Source organism: Perca flavescens, chromosome 24, assembly GCF_004354835.1.
Source record: "Perca flavescens isolate YP-PL-M2 chromosome 24, PFLA_1.0, whole genome shotgun sequence".
NCBI lineage: Eukaryota > Metazoa > Chordata > Actinopteri > Perciformes > Percidae > Perca > Perca flavescens.
In genome coordinates this window covers 2,325,311-2,347,403 of record NC_041354.1, presented here as the reverse complement: position 1 = coordinate 2,347,403, position 22,093 = coordinate 2,325,311, and the positions used below count along the sequence as shown (strand labels likewise).

General features: G+C 41.5%; 1 protein-coding gene across 4 annotated transcripts in view; it reads right to left on the bottom strand.

Annotated features, from left to right (window-relative positions):
• LOC114550972 (FERM, ARHGEF and pleckstrin domain-containing protein 1) overlaps positions 1 to 22,093 on the bottom strand; it is a 58,716-nt gene that overhangs the window by 6,820 nt on the left and 29,803 nt on the right. For 2 of the 4 annotated variants that reach the window (XM_028572013.1, XM_028572012.1), the window contains exons 7-25: positions 18,130 to 18,227; positions 16,863 to 16,977; positions 15,107 to 15,254; positions 14,390 to 14,485; positions 14,114 to 14,280; positions 13,953 to 14,021; positions 13,768 to 13,837; positions 13,209 to 13,419; positions 6,659 to 6,861; positions 6,445 to 6,534; positions 3,883 to 4,016; positions 3,328 to 3,409; positions 3,109 to 3,170; positions 2,335 to 2,510; positions 2,106 to 2,236; positions 1,844 to 1,912; positions 1,665 to 1,754; positions 1,249 to 1,331; positions 843 to 955 (exon numbers count right to left, since the gene is read on the bottom strand). In XM_028572013.1, the coding sequence (XP_028427814.1) occupies positions 843 to 955; positions 1,249 to 1,331; positions 1,665 to 1,754; positions 1,844 to 1,912; positions 2,106 to 2,236; positions 2,335 to 2,510; positions 3,109 to 3,170; positions 3,328 to 3,409; positions 3,883 to 4,016; positions 6,445 to 6,534; positions 6,659 to 6,861; positions 13,209 to 13,419; positions 13,768 to 13,837; positions 13,953 to 14,021; positions 14,114 to 14,280; positions 14,390 to 14,485; positions 15,107 to 15,254; positions 16,863 to 16,977; positions 18,130 to 18,227 (2,207 nt within the window). The remainder of the gene's footprint in view (positions 1 to 842; positions 956 to 1,248; positions 1,332 to 1,664; positions 1,755 to 1,843; positions 1,913 to 2,105; positions 2,237 to 2,334; positions 2,511 to 3,108; positions 3,171 to 3,327; positions 3,410 to 3,882; positions 4,017 to 6,444; positions 6,535 to 6,658; positions 6,862 to 13,208; positions 13,420 to 13,767; positions 13,838 to 13,952; positions 14,022 to 14,113; positions 14,281 to 14,389; positions 14,486 to 15,106; positions 15,255 to 16,862; positions 16,978 to 18,129; positions 18,228 to 22,093) is intronic. The other 2 variants (XM_028572016.1, XM_028572015.1) reach the window with 2 other exon arrangements.

The following is a 22,093-nucleotide window of genomic DNA, read 5'->3' as shown; positions in this document are numbered from 1 at the left end:
GCAGCCGTCTGTCATGTTAGAGGGAAAGAAAGGGAGGGAAGGATTGAAATATATCCTCAGGTCCCAGCCGAAGTCCCTGCATCACATCAACTTCAGCGGGGAGATTTTTGGAAAGAAAAGCCATCGCGGCTGACAAATCCCATGTGGAAACATACCCAGAAATAACTCTCCTGTGGGGCTTTTTATGACTGAACTTTCTGGTTCCCACAGACAGTCCTGCAATATTTTGATGATGAAGTGATGTTGGGGCAGAATGAAGTTATTTGGGAATGATGGCTCAAATCCTCTGAATCATTGAGAACCTGAGTGAAAAATGATGCAGGCTCACAGACAGACCAACCCTGATGCAGTTATTTGTTTTGGTAAAACAATAGTTACCTAACCAGCATTTGTACTAACTAGGACAGGTATCACAAATCCAGAACTCGAAGGTCTGACACACACGCACTTTATCAAGAAAAAAAGAAGAAGTAAGAATCAAAGAAACAAAAAAAAAAAAAAAAAAAACAGGACTAAAGTCAAAATAAAAAAACATCTTAAGTTCAAATAGATATACAGGGAATTCACAAATAACACTGGCATGTAAACAACTTTATAAGGTACACCTGCACTACTGCAATTTAATACAACAGCTCAGCCATAAAGTCTCATTTTATATGCCTATAATAATACAGGTTTACCTAATAAAGTGGACACATAAAAAAATCTTGTTTTCTTGATAATGTACATTTGTGCTGCTAATGTACAACTGTTCAAGGTCTTTGAAATCCACAAACTGAAATAGAAGTAATAACAAAAGTCCAGAGTGAGTCTCTTACACCCACACAGATTGGCTGACTTACTGTTGTCAGAGAGGCTGGTGGACAGCAGGTCAGTGTTTGGGCTGCTCGTCTGCTCTGCCAGGTCGATGGCCATCCTGATGTCCTCCACCCACCGCTCCATCTCGGACTCACAGCTGGATGCAGACAGAGAAGACAGAGAGAGAGAGAGAGAGAGAGAGAGAGAGAGAGAGAGAGATTGTCTGTAAAAAAATAGTTTCTTTTTGCATCTGGACGCTGTGGAAATATTGTTCTTATACACCTATTTTCATTTCTTTCATTCACAGTAGATAGATATTTAATATTACGGCTTTTGTATCATTGTGATCATTTTGTGCCTGGTAGGCCCAATCAGTAATCCATCCATGCTGCTCACCCCTTTTGTAAGACTTGGAAATGTGTTTATGTGTGTGTTCATGTACATGTATACCTGGCTGCTACAACCACAGACTGGCGCTGTCCAAACAAGGTGAACGAATGAGGGACTCCCCACTCCTCCTCACTTTCTCTGATCTGGAAAAAAAACAACAACACACACACACACACACACACACACACACACACACACACACACACACACACACACACACACACACACTCCTCAGCGGAAGACCTCAGTAATCCTAAATTTAGTCAATGCATGTCAACAAAAAATAATTATAACAACATATGCTGTAAAAATAAGCCCCAGCATCCAAATAATACATAATTTTACCCTAAAACAGTTTGTAATGAATGACAACAATCCAGGTTTCAATTCTGTACCAGTTATTCCTGCAGCACAGTGCTTAAAGTTACTCAAACCGAGAAAAAAAAGCATGTTGTTAAGGGAATACGGTCGCGTACCGTCATGCCATACAGGGGCAGCTGGCCGTGAACTTTAAACTGGTTGGACGGGGTCAATCCTCGACTGGTGTACACCAAGGAATCACTGAACTGGGGAGGAAGGAAGGGACGAAGTGGAGGTTAGGTTTTTATTTTTGCTGATATTTGATTCATTTTGAAAAGTAGCTGAAATGTCCTACCAGGAAGAACATCCTCTGCTGAAGGCCCTTCCCTGAGAGCTTGCTGAGGCAACCCAGCCTGATAAATTCCTGCAAGTTCAAAACAGACATACTAGAATAAATATTAGAATATGAGAAAGAAAGCCAAAATACATTTGCAGAATTTAGCAGGTCTTGTCACTGAACAATTTACGCCTCAAACATGAAAACTAACTATTTAAAAAGGTAGTTACTTTGACTAATAACATCAATGTGTCCAATATAGAAATGTAAAGAGTCTAACCCTCCCGGGGATGGCGAGGTTGTCGATGCCGGTCAGATCTTTCTTCAGCTCTAGAAGCTTCTGGAAGTTCTCCATCTTCATCATGGCGCCTTGGAGCTGTAGCACCATCTCTGAGATGTCCGCCAGGGCCGCTAAAGATGGGTTAAGGAGGACGGTTAGAAGAAAACAAATACAAGACACATTTAGTTGCACAGGTACAAAAACACATACACAAAAGACACATTTGTACCTCTACAGTCCCTGAAGTCGTCGTGGGTGGGCGGGTAGTGCTTGCAGAGCCTCTCCAGGATGAGTTTGTAGTGCAGCAGGCGGTGGAGAGGCCTGAGGAGGAAGATGTTGAGGGGAAGGTAGCAAACCCTCTGCTGCTCAAAGTCCCGACACGCAGCCTCCGCCTTCCGACTGGACCTGAGGAACAGAGAGGAAGGAGGAACGGAAAATGGGTGTGTTCCAAATGCTCCTACAAGGTTTGGTATGGAAAATGAAGTTAGTACTTCATGTCTTATGGTCCTGTGATAAGGTCCAGGAATTTTGGACGGGGATACATGATAACTTATGTCGGATTGCAGGGACCCAGGTTCCATTCAGCCCAAGACTATTTGTTCTAGGAGATGGGTCAATCCTTAGTGGAATAGTTGAGCGCATAAAAGGTTGGGTCCAAACTAGTTTAATTGTAGCCAGACAGATTCTTTTAAGAGAACGGAGGAATGATGCCGTCATTCAGAGAGTGGGCTTGTGAGATTGCTAGGGTGGCGGCATTTGACATTTTTTTTACATATAAACGGTTTGCCAGACTGGATATCTACACTAGGAAATGGGGAAGGTACTTGGGCTTTCTGGAGGGCTCCTAAGAAGCTTTGTGTTGTGCTTATGGTAATGTCATTTATAATAATAATAATAATAATAATAATAATAATAATAATAATAATAATAATAATATCCCTTTGGAAAGCTAAAGGTCTCGTGTTAATAACATTAGCCTTTCTAGTAGCCTCCATTCACACACCTGCAGGCCCGTTCCAGTTCGACCAGGCACTCTGAATGTTTCTGAAGATGAACGGTCAGCTGCTGCGGATGCAAAGACACAAACAAAAATTAGAAAATGGAAGAAAAAAAGGGGGAAAAACATAAAATTCACAAATAAGGCATCTATACTTCCTAATCCAAATCTTACAGATGAGGGCTTGTGGTGCAAAAGAAAATAATAAGAGGGATGTGTAGTTACCCTCAGACCCTGAATGTTCTTCAGGAGAACGTCACCAATTCGTTGATAGTCTCCTTTAATGTGGGCATTAGATCGACCCTCCCTAAAGAAGAGAAAATAAAATAGGATTTATTCACCAGCAGATGTCAGGCTACAGCTATGTTTGTACCACACATGACTGGAAGATCTTCACTCCATTCCCACAATCCCATTCATTTTACCAGCAAGTCCTTGGGCACATTCCAAAAAAAAAAAAAAAAAAAGGTTTGTCTGTATGTTTGAGTGTGTGTCTCCTCCTGTATGTCATTACAGAAATAACACAGACAAGATTCCCATAAGGAGTTCCCACATTATATAACCTTGTTTGTCCTTCTTTATAGAAGTTTTTTGCATCCTTGATTTAAAAAAGCTTGAGTTGTATGTTTTTAAATGCTTTTATATGTATGTATGATATGTAGGTGCATTTAAATGTAGATACTTTGCTTTGTAGATGCATTGTGAGCCAAATGCTCAAGTCAGTAATCATGTTCTGTACCAAACTTCAGTTTTCTGAATGGGGAACAGACAGATACTGACCACTGTGCCAGCCGCTGCTCCACCTCTTTGAGGAATCCCTGGTGGAACTTGTAGACCGGATCGTAGCTGGCAGAGATCAGATTCTTAACGGAGTCTGGGAAGGCCTCATCTTTCCCTGCAACGCTCTGGAAGGACTACAAACACACACACATACAGTCACATTTACAACATTGATTACAAATGTTGGCATTTGGAAGAAAGAAAAAGAAAACATGCATGACTTGCAAAATAAAGATAAAAAAGTCCTATCTGCCATTCATATTCGCCATGATGTCTCTCTCTATCATGTGTGGGCCAAATTCTCTGGGTGGGCAAAGCAGACAAAGGGGAGGTAACCTTGCTCCTTATGACCTCATAAGGAGAAGATTCCAGATCGGCCCATCTGAGCTTACTTTTTCTCAAAGGCAGAGCAGGATACCCAGGGCTAGCCACTTGGGGACCATAGGCAGGCAAGTAGAACTCATATTAATGTTGAAAAACCTCATAAAGTGAATTTGTCATGCCATGGGACCTTTAAGGGAAGTAATACGCAAGTGGCTCTACAGTGAAGCATCGAACAAGTTTAAGGTTAAAGCCAAAGCAATTAGTTGATCGGCAGAAAAATTAACATACAACTATTTTGGTAATCAATTAATTGTTTAAATAATTTCCTTTCAGCAAAACTGCCAATAATTCTCGGTCCAGCCTCTCATTTGTGAGGATTTGCTGCTTCTCTTTGTCTTATCTAATAATAAAAAATTTTATTTTGGGGGGTTTTGGACTGTTGGTCGGAAAAAAAAAGCCATTTGAAGACTGCTCTCAGGACTTTAAGAAATTATAAAAGCAGGGTTTTCACTATAAAACAATTGTCAGAATAATCCATAATTAACAGTATGCTTTAAAACAAATGAACACCGTAAATACAGCAGACACTGACGGTGATTACAAGTGACATATGTGAGGCACCACACACACACAATACATGTATGATCCCAACAGACTCCTGGATAGGAGGTCGGCAGGTCAGAACGAGTGATTTGACTTGAAAGCACAATGACATTTGATTGCAGTGAGGCTAACCATCAGCTAGCTCACACACACACACACACACACACACACACACACACACACACACACACACACACACACCCTCCTGGCTCACTGGGCGAGTGCACTACAACCCCTGGCACAAAGGTGTTCTATTTCCCTTCAGAGTAAATCACACACAATTATGACAGCTCGTGCAGACAGGAGGTTGGCCAGCTGTTTCGCAGAAGGACTCGTGGGAGGGAGGGAGGGAGGGAGGGAGGGAGGGAAGGGTGTGGGATCTCAGGTCTGAGCGGTGCCAGACCAAAGAACATATTTAAGAGGTTTTAAAAAAGCGCCAGCGCACGCCTTCCTCCCACATGAAAGAGGGGTGGAAACTACTGTTGGGAAGAAAAACAGCTGAGAGGGAGAAAAAGACCCAAGAGAGTGGAAATATGATATTTTTTCACTCCACAGCACAGCGAGGTCAGAAGTCCGCTTCAAAATATTAAAGGTGATGCAGGCAGGTGCTTGCTGCTGTAAGGGCTTGAACCTGTCTTTTCCTAACTAGTATTTCTACTCATTACATTCCCGCTGCACATTTTCCACTCATTTGTTACAGACAGACCGTAAAGTTGAATCACATAAATGGCAAAGACACAGTCTGACCAACAGTCAGCTACACTTTCAGCCCAGGATTTAAGATGCAGATGTTGTATTTATGCATGCAGAGAGTGTTTTTCCCCTGTGTTGGTTTTAGTGGTTTTACTTGTAAACTCAAGGGCCCGGAGCTAATAGTCTGTGTCGTCTTAAAGAAACGAGATACAATGCTTGGCGGCTTAAAAAGGATGTAAATTCTAACACATGCATTGATTTCTTGTGACAAACCAAAGAGAGAGTGTCATTTAGAAAACACAAGTAACTTAAATATGCTCACTGGGATGATGTCATCTGTCCTGCACAAGACAAATGCTCATAAAGCCTCAGATGTTGAACCTCAGTCTTCAGTCTCGGGCCAAACTAAATGCACATCTAAGCCCATTTTCGGGATGGGGATTAAAAATACTGGAACAGAGAGCTGAAACAGCTCTAGTATCCCAATGTAATATTCATGTCTATGACAGAAAGGACCATCAGCTTGAGATTTTGGTTTCACTTTACCAACATGTAGGCTGTAAAAACATCAAATTAACATCCTGATTCCAGCGCAAACCAATAATGACTCACTGTCCCAACACATAAGCTTTTAAAAGACCAACTTCAGCTCAAAAGGTCTCAAAATGTCAGACTCTGAAAGCTGAAACAACCAGGGTTGGCTCACTATTCCAGTAACACAGCTTTAAACAGAACAAGCTGGGTTTACTCTCTCTCTCTCTGGGGCTGTAGGAGTTAGGGAATGTGTTTACACTTGGCCAGACTAGCTCCTGGTCTGAGCATGGATGGCTTTTAAAAGATTTCGGTCTCTCAGCCAGCTGAGATTGGCCTTGCATTTAGCATCAACATGGCAACAGACTCAAGTACATCACCTAAAGAAAATATGGAAACTATAGAACTTACCTCTGTGATGACCTGCAGGTCTTTGAGGTAGGTCCGCTCTGTGGTCAACAGTTCCTTGGCTATGAAGTAGGCCTTGTCTGTGGGAAACTTCTGGACACAAACAGAAAGATGAGATCAATTCACAAATCCACTGATAAATCCCTTATTGGATTCTTTAGATATTTTACACAAAATCAAATTTTCCATCCACACTCTCCCTTGTCTTCATGTCTACCTTCCTCCTAGCCTCGTCTTCGTCATCGTGGCGGACACATCCAGCATCAGTGAGCAGCGGGCTGGTGAGAGGTGATAGCAGCCGTCCGTCAGGACTCTGACCCAGGACACCGATGCTGCCCGTCCCCCGTCCATTTACCGAGCCACTGCCGTTAACGACCACATGGGGACTTCCCTCCGGAGAGTCCTCTGAACCGGGACTTTCTGGGGGAGGAGAGGAAAATAGGAAAATGGAAAGCAGAGGGAGACGGGGACAAGGATAGAACAAAGAGTGAGATAAGGGAGAAGATGGTAGGAGAGGATAAGGGAGTTAAAAACAGATTCATGAAACGCAATACTCTTCTTTATCATTTAATTCTTCTAGGGACATTTGCATTCTTGCACTTCTCAGTGGAGAAAAAAAGGCTTCTACATTCACCCTGCATTTAGAAGCTTAAAATATTCCCCAAATGATTCCTCTAAATGTAACCAACATGTGTGGCGATGAATTTCAAAGATAGACAATGCTACACAAATCAGTCTTACACTATGGGTCAGGACCCAGCTGTCATGTTCAGTCAGGGCGCAACATGACAGAAATGCTACAATCACTCAACTCAGAAGGAGGCTACATCTACTCTATTTGGATTATTATCATCTAAAATGTGGTTAAAGAAATAGTAAAAAAAGTTTTAAAAAAAAGGATCAAAAGAAGGAAAAAATAACTGTTAAGTAGACGTTAGTAAGGAGCTACTGATTATACAAGTCAGTTTATTTGCAAGACATATCTGTGCATTATAAGGGTAAAAAGACAAATAATGCGGGCACGCATTATATAAAAAAAAGCTGTTAAGATAAACTCTCTTTCGACTAATCGATTAATCAATTAATCAATCGTTTTAGCCCTGGTAGAAAACATATCACTGCTACATTTGAACAATCTATCAATAGTTTATTAACTTTTCCATTTCCCTTAAAATGCTCTATAGATATGATCTTCTATAGATGTGCGATAGTCTTGCTAGTTGGGATGACGCCTAAAAAGGAGTCTGGTATGATTGTAGTTGAAATCTATTTCTGGCAACTTTTTGGGGAAATATCATCATCCGGACAGAAGAATCAAAAGTTTTCACTACAGCTAGAGTCACTACAAAGGTTTACTACACGTTACTAAGTTGACTGTATACTTGCCCAGGTGCAAAGTTTCCAAAGAGTCCACTGTTATACACCACAGTGGATGGTAAAACCATGGCAACCACAGTGCAGATCTGTGACGGGTGCTATAAAAGAACGTGCCACCATACAGAAAAACAAACTACCACGACAAAAAAACACACGAAACACTGACAGACACGGGTCAAATCACGTGTGCACATGCAACAACCTCTACTCTACAGGCTAGCTACCACAACACAAGACACATAGGGGTCCCAACTAAAGCAGGTTGAGTGTATGTGGATGGGTGTTTGAGGGGTGGGGCGGTCGGATGTCGATTCAATCTATAGAAAATTCTGGAGTCCCTTTTCTTTGAACATACAAGGTCGTTTTTTATTGACACTAGTGCACACAGTTACAGTGTTAAAAAGAGAGATGAAGGGTATAAAGAAATAAAACCTCAAAGAAGTCACAAGAAATAAAAACCAGTGGGTGTTTTGTCATGAAAATAAAAAAGGACAGGTGTGCAGGAATACAAAGTGTGACAAGAGCGTGACAAAATAAAAGAAAACCAGTGAGTCAGTGCATCTTTAGGCCATATAGAGAGTGTGCGTGTTTAAGGAAAAAGTATCATTTAAATGCCTTTCTTTTGTAAAGAATAAAAAGACTTTTAGGCACTTCTTAAGCTAGATTGACAGCAGTTTTTACACCTTTGCATGTTCAGTATTTATTGGGATTGTATGCTTTAGAGATGTTGCAAAACTGCCACCAATCTTCAAATCCGAAAATTTGAATAGCCAGAAAGCCGGTTTATCCCTGCGAAAGAAGTCAGTCAGTAAAAAGTGTGTTATTTAAACAGAAAAAAAGAATCACAGATGTGATGCTAAAACGGCACCTTACACCATTTAAATGATCTAAATTAAAAAGTAAAATAGTTTGAGATTTTGGGAAATATGCTTGTTCGGTTTCTTGGCAAAAAAAAAATCAAATAAGTGCATTTTTCCAAAAAGTTGAACTATTTGCTTTAAGCAGCCCGATATCAGTCAAATATGATCACATCATCACAGCGTGTATACCGCAGAACAAACTACAATCATTGTACTTTTTCGTTTTGAAGCAAATCTACTAAATTTGGCTCTGATTAACATACAAATTACAATATGAGTACAAAATCACAATCTATCAGATTGTTACTGTATGTACAGTACATTAAGATTACAAAAAGCCTCAATGGAATTGACTTGCAAGGGCTAACTGGTGACGGAGGGCTAACTGAAGACGACTCAACTCCAGCGTTCATGTATGTATGTATGTATGTGTGTGTGTGTACATCCTTTGACAATACTCAGACTTTCACACTTTACAACATGTCTTTCAAAGATATCTTTGTTTTTGCACTTACGTTTGCATTAAGCTTAACTTTACTTGTGTCTGTCTACCTTCGCCCTCTCCCTCTCCGTTAAAGAAAGCACTGGAATTGAGTCGGCCCAGTTTTGTCCTTGTGCGCAGTGAGGAAACCTGGGTCAAAACACAAATGGTTTCTGAATGTTTGAAAAAGACAGGGCGTGGTAAATTAATCATGACGGTGTCATAACAAAAATAAAGGCATGAAAGCTGTGATATCCCAGAGTTTTTACGTTTGTGTTCTACTGCACCTAATGCTTCTCAAACATTTGAAACCATTTTTTGAGCCCCGTGATAGAAACACCGAGTGACAAAGTGAGCAAAAAACAGAGCAGGACAGAAAAAGCAGGGACATTGCTCGCCTGGTTAACATGCACTCAGAGTCAAGGAAAAGAAAACGGTTCCCACCAACATGCTTTAAAAACAGTGCATTTACAAAGCATGAAGCATGGACATTTTGTATCAGGAAGAAGCTCTGAGGAAAGAAAAGGTTGTTTGGCTTTAGAAGGTGACTACACGTGATGAGATGCTGATGACATTAAGTCCATGTTAAGTCACTTCGTAGATTAAACCCTTTAAATCACTGTTTTAGGGAGCGCCTAGGCTCCTTGAGTTATAGCATAGCATTGGAAAAGTAGCTAAGAAGGTAACTCTGAAATTAGAAATCTAGCTCAGATTTCTAATAGTTTCCTGAAATTAATTCTAAATATGTACAGTTTAAATTGGTGCTTTTATGCACTGTGAGTCAATCATTCATACATCTTTAGTTCCAGTGTATGCTAATTAACAATACATATTGAATTGCTAGTAGCTACAGAAAACACAAAAGCATGTGTTGCTGTGAGCAGACAGCCAGCAAATGACAGTGATTGGAATGGAGTGCCAGCACACCTTCAATAAACAGCATTGTAACAGAAGAGCATTCGGAAAGTGGAAGATAACAGTGAGCTACCCTTTCTGTGTGTGGTTGGGGTGCATGCCAGGGGCCGAGCCAAGCAAAGCAGACAGCTGTGGATGGTCACAGCCTTAAGGACGATGGTTGGCAGGTTTGATTATTGCTTATTGTGTGCGTAAGAAAGAAAGAAAAAATAACGATCGAAAGAAAGCCCATGACCAGCCAACAGAATGCATCTTCAGTAGAAATGTAGAAACGCATCGAGCTTCAGTTATTCATAATAAAAATATAAAAAAGGTTAGGGTCTTCATACTCTCCCTAACGTATTAACTGATGCTCCACTAATTGTAAATACAAAAGAGAACTACTACAAAACATTGCTACCACAAACATTCAAATTACAGTGCAAGTTGCCCACAACAGACAGACAGAAATCGAATGAAAGCATGAAAAGTGCTCCGAAGAAAATTAGCTCGGGCCAAAACCGAATGAGAAAGGCAGAGCAGCTGCTAGCTACAGAATTCCTCCCACAACTTACACATTTTACTACCAAGTCAAGTGTATTACTCTACAATCCATCGTTAACCAACAACATTCAGATATACTGTACAATTAAGAGGAATATCTCTCAGTTCGACAATCCGTGTTATCCTTGTGGTTAAACACAATCCAAAAAAACCACAATCTGTATATAACGTCTGACGTAAAACTGTTTCCCCCTTTAAACCTCCATTGAAATCCATTAAAGACCTCCAACTATCATCTTTAAGCCCTCCTATTGCACCTGACGACAGTGGAATTATAAAAGTGTGATTTACAGAAAATGCTACATTAGGACACGACACAGTATTACAACAGACAAGAGTTCTATAGGGGGATAATGACCAAGAGAGGCAGCAGATCCTGGTCAACTCAACAGCTTTCAGAACAGGTGCCACCTTAAAACGTATTCATCTCTTGCTTCAACACCTTAATATCTCAACAACAAGCGTTTACAAAAGGTGAGCTACAATCAGCAGAATTTTAATTCCTCCTTAATGGAATAGGTGTACGTAAACAATAATAAAACGAGCGAATTGCAGAAATAATCTTCCCCACAAAATGTATGATTCTACGTGTGAAGGTAATTCCTTTAGATTTCTTAACTTCCCTACATAATCTGTATGTTTCATCTCCACGTACGATGACACTGAATATACAGTTTTTAAGTTATGGCACATTGTAAGGAAGGTTACCCAGAGTAGACTGATTCTTTAGCTTTACACAAAACTGTCTGAAGTGCCTCCAGGCTTTTAGGAATGGTTCTCCCTTTAACAAATAGCCAGCTAAAATGTTGACTTTGTATAAAGTTAGACTAAAGTCAGTAGTTTGCATCCAAAACTCTATATACAAATGAGGATTGTGGGATTTAAAAAACAATGGACATATTATCGATTTGTGTAAAAGTAGGGCAGATGTTTCTATTCACAGTTTAAAAAAAAACACAAATATGTCAGAAATGTTGATTTCCATATAAATATGTGTCTAACAAATATGTTAGAAACTTTGCTGAAAATGTGTGTTTGTTTATACCAAAGCTAACCTAGTGTAAACAGGCTACAACACCGCGATTTACAAATGTGTACTTCATCTATTAATGTAGCTGGCCGATTAGGTTTTACACAGTAGTTTATCTGTATAACACTACATTTAGATGTTACAATCCTTACAGATATAAGATTATATTTATTGTGCATTATAACGCCTAATGTGAGACCAAACTACTCGCATATCTTAACCCTTCAACAGCTAAAAACCCGCCCTCCTATGTCTTCCTCGTTAAAGCGGTAGTACCCTTCCTCCTCCTCCCCTTCACCATCGTTCCCCTCCGCCAGCTGGAGACTCCCGAAGGAGAACTTGCTACGAGGCAGCGGGGACGAGTTCACGCCGTTCGAGTTCACCGAATTCATGGAACTGACAGCAGCAGGGTTGCCGTACATTAAAGGCTGGCTGTACGCGCTACTACCAGTGTCCGACTCCGTGTCGCTGGAGTCGCTGCCGCTGCTGGTAGATCCGTCAATCATTTGGACCGGCTGGTTTTGATTGTTGTTGCATGTCGGGTTGTTACCGGGCTTTCCCTGACGACTGAACAACCGCTGCACCGTGTTGGACCGTGCCTGACTTGGAACTGCAGGGTTCCCCGCGTGATTGCCGTTTGCGAGAATCATTCTTCGCTCCATCGGGGCAGAACACGGGGCTTGGGCGTGGAACCCGGAGCGCTGAGGGTCATGTTGGTGGACGGGGGTGGATGTCAGCTGGCTGAGAATGAACGGATCGGTATCGGAGCGATTTCGCATGTTGTTGCTGTGATAGGGTTTGGCGAAATGTGGCGGCGTGTTGTTGGAGGTGATCGGGGAGTAGCTGCCGTAGTGGTTTGGTGGCTGGGATGGCGGCGGGAGAGTGGGAGTTTCCACTGGGAATACTCCTGGACGTTTACTGAAATAATGCCCGCCGTCATCCCAACGTGGGCCGGAGCGCTGCTGACCGTGACTGTTTGTCATCTCAGCGTGACTGACGGAGTTTGTGCGGTGGTGGAAGCTGCTGATCACCGGGCTGGAGCACTGACTACGAGTCCCGGTTCCTAACGGTCGCCCTACTACTGCGCCTGGCTTGTCTCGACCCTGAAAGATTTCATCCAGCAGCGTGCTGTGGAGCGGAAGGCGGCCATGAAATGAACCCCCATTGGGCAAAACTTCATCATCGGTTAGCGCGTGACTCACATTAAACTTGTTAGACACCGGTGACTGATCTACAGCGCTTCTGTTACCCAGCATACCTTGCTGCTGCTGCTGCAGCCCTATGATACCCTGCTGTTGATGCTGCTGCATCAGCCCCTGGTGATTGGTGTGGTAGAACCCATTGACATCCCCGAACAGACTCCCAGCTTGCCCCCCATTGCGACTGCTACCCCCATGCTTATTATTATACACAAAAGGCTCATCCGCATTGCTGTCATTTGCACCGCTGTGGCCCCTGGGAGCCCGGTTGTTCTTTGTCACATCACATTCACTGTCTATGTCGCTGCAGTCTATGTAAGGAATAGAAGAGCTGCTGCCTTTGTTTGCCCTGCAGGATGGACCTGGGTTGAGGAACTGCGGATCTGGTGCTGATCCCGTGCCATGGTGGTTCTGTCGGGACTGAGTCGGGTCTGAGCCGGGCGCTGCCGGTATATCATGGAAGCCGTTGGTGGTTGATGTGGCTGCCGGCGGCTCCTCTGAACCATTACATTCAGCTCGCTGGCCCAGTCTGGTTGAGTCAGGCTGGTCGGCTACCTGGACACACATGGCACTCTGCAAATGAGTAAAGGGAAGAAGAAGAGCGACGAGTCAAGGAAGACAAAAGGAGACAGCTGAGGAGAAGCTTTTTAAAGTCCTATTCAACTGGGCTCATTAAACTGAATTCCAGACTTTGAATAAAGAGGGAAAAGAGAAAGAAAACATTCAAACACACTTGCTCGCTGGGGCTGCTTTGGTACAAAAACAGCTTTGTACTTTTGGCCACAGAGCAGCTCCAGATTTAAGAGAGAAAGAGAAGTAATAAAAAAAAGACACATAGAGTCTGTAAATGTGTACAACAAGTGAATAAAGGTGGGTGTGTGTGTGTGTGTGTGTGTGTGTGTGTGTGTGTGTGTGTATTACCTCTCTTGGCACTTGCCATCCGAAAGACGACGACTGGACGCCGCTATTGGACAGGATCTTACTGTGCTTCCTGAAAAGAGGGGAGGGAACCGATGAGGTCAAACCATATGTGCAACTAAGCAGGAAAACAGAAATGTGATTGGTTTCTGTTGTTGAAGTATTCTAAACAAATGAGAGAGCTTCACCTTTCAAATGGGACTTTCTTCAGCTCCGAGTCTTTCACATAATCGATGATCTGCTTCTGGGTTCGACCGCTGCAGGTACAAAAGAGACAAGCAAGAAACAATTTAAACACAAATGCAAATGCAGTAGTTTTCTATCATTTCAATTTCTGTCCTCTCCTTACCTGAACCGGAATGAGGATCCTCTGGTGAAGAGGATGGGCTTGGGTTTGGGCTTGGGCTCCTCGAAGAGCCTGAAGAAGGCATGATACTCTACACAGATTTTCCAGAAGATTTTACAGCAATCCCTGCTGGCCATGGCAAACTCCAGCGTGTCATGGTGGGCATTCTGCTGCAAGACGCAGAGGCAGATAGACTGTAAGTATGGATGGAGGGAAGGAGAAATGCAGGACGGACAGAAGAAATAAGTAAAGGATAGGGGAGGTGTTATATGGACTCACAGCGGGGTCTGCTCTCAGCTTGATTAGGAACCGTTTGCGTTTGAAGCTGAGCTTGCGAACCTTGGACCAGTTGAAGGCATTAATTTTTGTGTACCCCTGAATAAAGACATTATGAGAAGCAGATCAATATTCATGAAAGACTTGGACATTACTTGGACAAATTCTCAATGGAGAATAAACATCAAAGTGTTTTGTCTCAGCTTCACTCCTGCTGGAATTTTCAATCGGACAACTTCTAAGCATACAATAATATAATCTCCATATCCCAAATGTGTATTATTTATTTCCTATAAATCCAAGACACAACATATAGATTTACTTCCTAGTTTTCTCTACATCTTATCCAAAAACACAAGCACACGTTCACATTCTTCTCCCCTAATTAATCAAAAGGTTTCACAGTTGTGGAGTGAGAGGAGGCTTATCAGTGAGGTGCCAAACCACAAGAATATCTTCAAAATGATTTGTGCAAACAAAGAAGAGGTTAATAACGGTCACACTCCACCCAAACAGCAGAATTCAAGGGAAATTAGCACACCACAAAAACATCTCTACAAAATACTAAACATGACCTTCTTCCAGAAAACATTTAAGGAATTTACAGCTCAAATCTCCAATCTCGATATGCAGCCTTGTTTTTGACTCTGGAACTCATATTTCAGCAAAACCAATTACAGATTTTAGGTAGGTTGTTAGGTCTGATTTTGATGGTTTTACCTGGAAAACTAGCACACCAATGTGCGCCACAGCCAGACTGAGTTTAGTACCCTCTCGGTCCTTGGCTGGGTGCAGACGGACACCGTACATCTCCAAGCGCCGAGCGATTTCCAGCAGCTGGTAGTCGGACTCTGCAGGAGTCTGCCCACTGTGGAGGAGAGTGATCAATCAATCCATTAATTATCCATCAATCAACATCATCAATCGGCAGCTTCCTCAAGCTGAAGAAAGACAAAATAAAATCATACTTTCTTTTTAAAGTGTCTCCACAGATAAAGGTGGGCACCGGGGACTGTTACCATGGCAACAACATTATGGATTTTGAGAGCACTTTCCTCCATTTATCCCTCCCCCAGTGTCACTGTCTATACTGTATGTACCAGCTGTTAGACATGACCCATTCCAGGTTTCTACTGCAGATTTATTGCGAGTGTAAAATCAACAAACCATAGGATCAGATGGCAATACCCACTGTGGGCGAAAAAAAAAAAAATCTGCCACAAAAGAAGTTTGTTTCCTCACAAATCTGAAAATAGCTTCCTGTTTCCTGTATGAGCTGCTGAATTAGCCACTTCCTTCCTTCGTCGGCTAAGGGAGGCTGAGGGATTAGAGAGGAGGGGGGGAGCAGGAGCCCACAGAAAGAGTATGTGGTTCACAGTGTGACCGTGACAAATAATCTACAAGTCAGTGGTTTGGTTTTCAGCTCCTATATGTGGTTAGGGACAGGTTTTAGGGAAATTTGCATGTCCAGAAAAACAAGGAAATACATTTGTCATGTGTTTGCAAACAGCGGTGTAACAGCGGCTGTAAAGCACAGCTACAATGTAAATGAGAAGAGAGGTATGCTGGGTCAATGTGTGGTCGCAGGGGCACAGAGGGAGTGCAATGTGGTATGTTTGCAGATAGCCACCTCTGCGGGGGAGAGATTAAAAGTGTGTGTGTGTGTGTGTGTGTGTGTGTGTGTGTGTGTGTGTGTGTGTGTGTGTGAGCAGTTGTGGTTGAAGAGATAAACATCTCTGCAGGAGAGAGACTTATGGGTTGGGTGTAATTGTGTAATGGGTGTGTTTGTGAACGCACATTTGAATAAAGGGATAAACATCTCTGTGTGTGTGAGACTTGCCGTGGAAGTGTGTGTGTGTGTGTGTGTGTGTGTGTGTGTGTGTGTGTGTGTGTGTGTGTGTGTGTGTGAAAAACAATTGATCTTAAAACCTTGAAGCTTAACGCTACACAAGTTAGCTACTAAAGTTGAGCGCATTATTGTTTTTCAAGCAAGGATAATCTTGACCAGCTATTTACAGGTAAACAGTGCTGCTAATGGAATTGTGTAACTAGATTATTAGTTTTTCATGTAAAATGAATATTCAAAGGAGTGCATTTATTTAGAAGTACACTGTATTCTATGCATTAGCGGCGAGTCAAAATAAAAACAATTGTACAAAAAAAGCCAAATATTTGCCAATTCCAACTTCTCAAAAGTGAGTTATTTGTTGCTTTTCCCAGTTTTATGTCATAGTTAAATTACCAACTTTGGCTTTTGCAATCTTGGTCATATAAAACAAGCGATTTTCCATACATTATAGTATAAATTGAACGTTTTGTATAGCGATCCATTTGCTACTTTAACCTAATACCATTGCTGTGGTCACCACCATGTAGAGCGCCCTCCTTTTATCTTCTAAAAACCGAACGTGTGTCCATGAGAACCTGTACTGAAAATAGAGTAAATGCATGTGTGGACGTGTGTGTGATAACTCACACATGCTTGCGGTGGCAGTCAGTGATCTTGTCTCTGATGGCGTCCTGGTCGGGCAGGTACTTATTGTGAAGGAGGTGCTGCCAGCTCTGGGTTTCATCAAATTCTCCTATCTCGGCTGATGGAGGGAGAAAAAAGGAGAGTGAGGAGAGGTGGCAGAATGGTGAGAAGAAAAGAGAGAAATCACAGGGGGGATGGGAGGATTAAATAAAGATGCAGAGTGCTGAGGAAAAGAGGAAATGGCCAAGATGAAGATAGCATGAATCTAACCATATACAACATAATAAGGAAAACATAGTTATTTTATTAATATCCCGCCCTAATCTAGTCTGCTGTAGATCAGATGAAGTGTGCTGATGCGTGCCTCTCCATCTGTTCAATACCAGCAATAATAAACCCTCAGTGTACTGTACCACCACCCGCAGGTGCAAATACAGGCCACAGCACTGACGGTTACCACGGCAACCAAGTCATATTCTACAGCATGCTGTGTGTGTGTAGTAGCCCCGCCGCTGTCTGCAAGACTGAAATTGAATCCATAAATTCTACATCCTTCACATATGGTGCTGAACAGCAACGCCCGCTGCAATGAAGACATATAGCTTGACGAGCAGGTGCCCGGGCGATTGAAATAAAGTGTTCCTTTAATTCAAATACCTAAATATAGGGGACCACTGATGCTTTATGTAACTGGAAAGACAATGGAATAAAGAAAGAGGGACAGGAGGGCAACATACGAACTGGGATCATGGTGTCATGCTGGCAAGCATCTGTCCTGCTGGAGCAAACTTGAATCCTAACAAAAGATGATGAGATCCTCTTCCCATTAGTGTTATACGTATTCAACTAAACTGGTTTAAAATTAAACTAGAGACAAAAAAGCCATAGTAAGTGCAGCTGAAAGACCCCCAAAGGGTATATATGGGTGATTTATAGTCAGTCTTCCATGTGCTTTTTCATTAAATTGGGTCCCACAATGAGACTAAAGTTAATTTTCAGACATGGAAAACCTAAAATTGCCAGCTTCTTCAAGCTGTTAAAGTGATGGGTTTTTGTTATTCATACAATAATTGTGTGTTATGGCTTTATTTAGCAGTAATGCTAGCATTTACAGCGTGATATTTGTCACCTGGCGCGTGAGAGGAAACTGTGAGAACAGCAATGAGTTATAAAAAGTTATGATAACAAGAAAGTGTTTTTTTTCCTCTCTCTTTCACAGACAGCATCCGCGATGGATTAAAAAAACTACACGTGTGTGTTATGCACTTACACTGAATGATGTGGGAGACCATGAGAGCAGCGCTGGTGTCATTACAGATGAGATGCCCGCATGCCAGGTCGTGTTTAATCTGCAGGGCAAACAGATACCTAGAGACAGAGACGGAGAGAGAATAAAGTTAAAAAAGGTTATTAGCATAATGCATGCTTTATAAACTCAACTGTTTAAAGCAATTCCATTACCATCAAACAGTTGGCATTTATACACACACACAGCTGATAATTTGAATCCACTGACCTCAAACCTTAATTGAGTTTATGCCCTTTTTGGTTAATCATTAAACTTACAACATGATCTGGACCTGTAATGGGAAAAATTACATTTAAGCATAATGCCTTATATTTTTATGTTTTATTTCTACTTTAATTCTCTCACAAATGCTGAAAGAGTCTCTCATTTTCCACATGTAGATTTTGATTCTAACTTTGTGAGACATCCAGTCTGGAACATTATGTGAGCTCTGTTTGCCTGAACCGATAAAGGTACAAGGTCACCCCAAAACTATCTCATGTTTTCCCATGCCAGTTAAGATGTAACTGGGGGGTGAAAGTCATACAGGGAGGAGGAGGGGAGATGGCTCCAAGATGTCTCTTGTATTTCTCTGATTGTCTTCATGTGTATCAGATTGCCTGTCAAAATTGTAGCGTCATAATAATCCAAGTGCGTATGTGCTGTCACTCTGAAGATGCATAAAAGCCTGGTGTTCTTGTTCACTCATTTGAGAAACTGACTCCACACTGGGCTGCGGCCTTTTGTGAAATTATGTTGCTCCTATATTTGCAAATATATATATATATATATATATATATATATATATATATATTTATATATAAAATATAAATATATAACTTAGTTTTAGTCTCAGTCTGTCTTATTTTAGTTTCAATTTCTAAACTCTTTCAAAACTACTAAACTCTGCAAAAAACTTCCCCTGACAGACCTCAAACGACACACACACACACACACACACACACACACACACACACACACACACACACACACACACACACACACACACACACACACACACACACACACACACACACACACACACACACACACACACACACACACACACACACACCAATATAAACAAGACTGTAGTGCATTAAGACAGCTAACCTCAAAACCAACAGCTCAAAGACAAAACATACACAGTCCATAAATGCTTTCAGCTTCAGATTATATTTTGTTATATATTTCAGGGTAACAATGAAGCCAATGAAATAACAAACACATTCTACGTTCTGTTGAAGGACAAATAGTGGACTGGCAGAGGTGCACATTCAGAGTGTATTCATGTGTGTATAAGTGTGTGATTAATGGTCCACAGCAGCTTTTTATGAGATATCCAAATCCACCTTTTTATAACTGCATGATTATCGCTCTAATAAAGTTAATGAGGCTTTGGAGAGTTTCGATATCTTTTTATTTTAGCCTGGAGTCATTTTACTATTTAAGAACGCTGCACCAATTTAGAGTGAAAAATACACCATGCCAATTCTAACTCTTGAAAGACACTAGTGCTACTTTACTTAATGTATTAGCGACACAGGGAAGAATGTAACGTGAATTTAACAACATACAAAAATGTGCATCTAAAATCTCTTTCTGTTCAACAATATTAGTCTTCACCTCCATCAGTTGTGCCGGCAGCTGTAATCCTGTACGCACCGTGCATACATTTTTTTGTTTATGCATCTCTTTTGTTGTTGTTAGCTGGGCTGGATTTTACCAGGTGAGTGAGAGCGCCATTTTCTGTGACACATCTGCACAAGTTTTTCGGTTTTGAGTGGTTTAATAAACCGGTTAATGCGAGAACTTTACTCTACTCTCTGACTCGTAAGTGGAACCTTAGAGTGAGCATGTGTATACAGAAGTGTGAATAAATGGATTACCAAATCCAAATTTACACAGCGCACTGGACATTGGGTTATTTACAGCCCAGAATGAGTGTCTGAAACAACTTCACGCGTTCGCCCCTCAGTGGCTTATTTACTGTAGATAGGCCTATATTAGTTTTGTTGAAAGTCACTACAGATATGACTCCATTACTTTGACCATGTGTGAAACTATGAATATTGTGCGAGAACGTCAGGGTTTCTGCAGGTTTCAACAAGTCACATTTAAGACTTTTTAAGACCATTATCACGACATAAAAGTACAACAAAATGCAGAGTCACAAAAGTACTTGCAAAGTAAATAAAATTATTAAAATTGAATAAAAGCAACACAGAGTAATAATGATCTGTACATATACAGCAAATTATATTTGGACTAGCAAAAGAAAGAACTACAACACCACAGAATAAAAAAATAAAAAATGTCAATGGGCATTAGAGGTAGTGTTGCATGGAAGTAGGAAAATGTAAGACCTGTTTAAAATGATTTAAGAGCTAGAACACAATGCTTCAGCTCGTTTAAGAATTATTATTTTTTACTTTTTAAGACCCCGCGGAAACCCTGGAATGTGTGCATGTGTGTTTCTATGTGGCTGGCTGTGAGATGTGTATTTGGCCTTCTGCATGACTCTTCTGCAAATATGAGCTACTGTATGAGAGATGTGTCGGTTTTTGTGCGTACTATAAAATAGAAGCCTGCCGGCACCACTGACCTCCATCATATTAGAGCAGCACTGATGGCCTATGTCCCATTTTTAATAAAAGGCTAATATAAGCCTGATATATCTTCAAAGAACTCTTTCTTCCATCTGTCAGTCTACACATTTGGGCTGCCTTTGCCCACATTAACCATCAAAGGAAACACTGACAACAGTGAAATGCTGTGAGAGTTAAACAAAGAGGGGAGAAAACGGATGTGTGCCCATTTCCTGTTTAACGCTGGAGTCAGCTGGCTCACTTCAAGACAATATGAGGTCAGTGGAATAAACTGGCCAGCTGAGAGGCCAAATATTGTCAGTGAAAACTATGCAAAGTGTTCTGAACTGGTGATAATATTATATATATATAATCCTCAAGATTTCAGTCCTGGTTGATTGTTAATGCTTCGTCTTGTTGATGCATTTTGGTGGTCAGTGGCAATCTGCACAAACCTCAGTGTCAAATACATTGCATTGCATTTTCTGCAGTAACTTCATACAGCTCTGATTCAGCTGCAGCAAAGTGAACAGAGAGGCAGATATCTAGGTTAATAGACACATACACTTGCCCACAGACACAGACACACAGACACACAGACACACAGACACACAGACACACAGACACACAGACAGACACACAGACACACAGACACACAGACAGACACACAGACAGACACACAGACAGACACACAGACAGACACACACACACACACACACACACACACACACACACACACGTTGTTATTTTGCTTGACTGTTCCTCCTTTTCATTCTACCTCAGTTGTTTTCTTATATTAGCTGTTTATTGCAGTTGTTCGGCTGGCTGTCTCTTTGTCATTTTTTGTTGTTGTCTGTCTGTCTGTCTGTCTGTCTGTCTGTCTGTCTGTCTGTCTGTCTGTCTGTCTCCGCCCCAAGTCCCCCCCTCCCCGTTCTCTTGCAGGTTTCGTCACTGTGCAATTGTTGTTTTCCTCTGTTGTTTTCTGTCGTCCCCACCCCCCATCCACGTTCTCTTGCAGGTCTGGTGCCTTCTCTGTGGTGCCCATCCCCATTTCTGTCCCCCCGTCCGGCCCGGTGACAAATCATAACATAACTAAATGAATAATAAACCAGACAAAGGAGTATATTAAAACTCTCTTGTTAAAGTAAACTTTGTTTGGCACAACAACGTATTCAGCTCCTCATACTGTATACCAAACTGCAGGGCAGGACAGGTTATATAAAAAAAAAAAAAAATTAGATGAATGTATCGTCTCCTGTGAATCCCTCTCACTGTATCTGCAAGTCTTGAAAAGTCTTGAACTGAATTCAGTTCCCCTGATAAAAAGTTATTTTTATTATTTATTTATTATCTGAGTT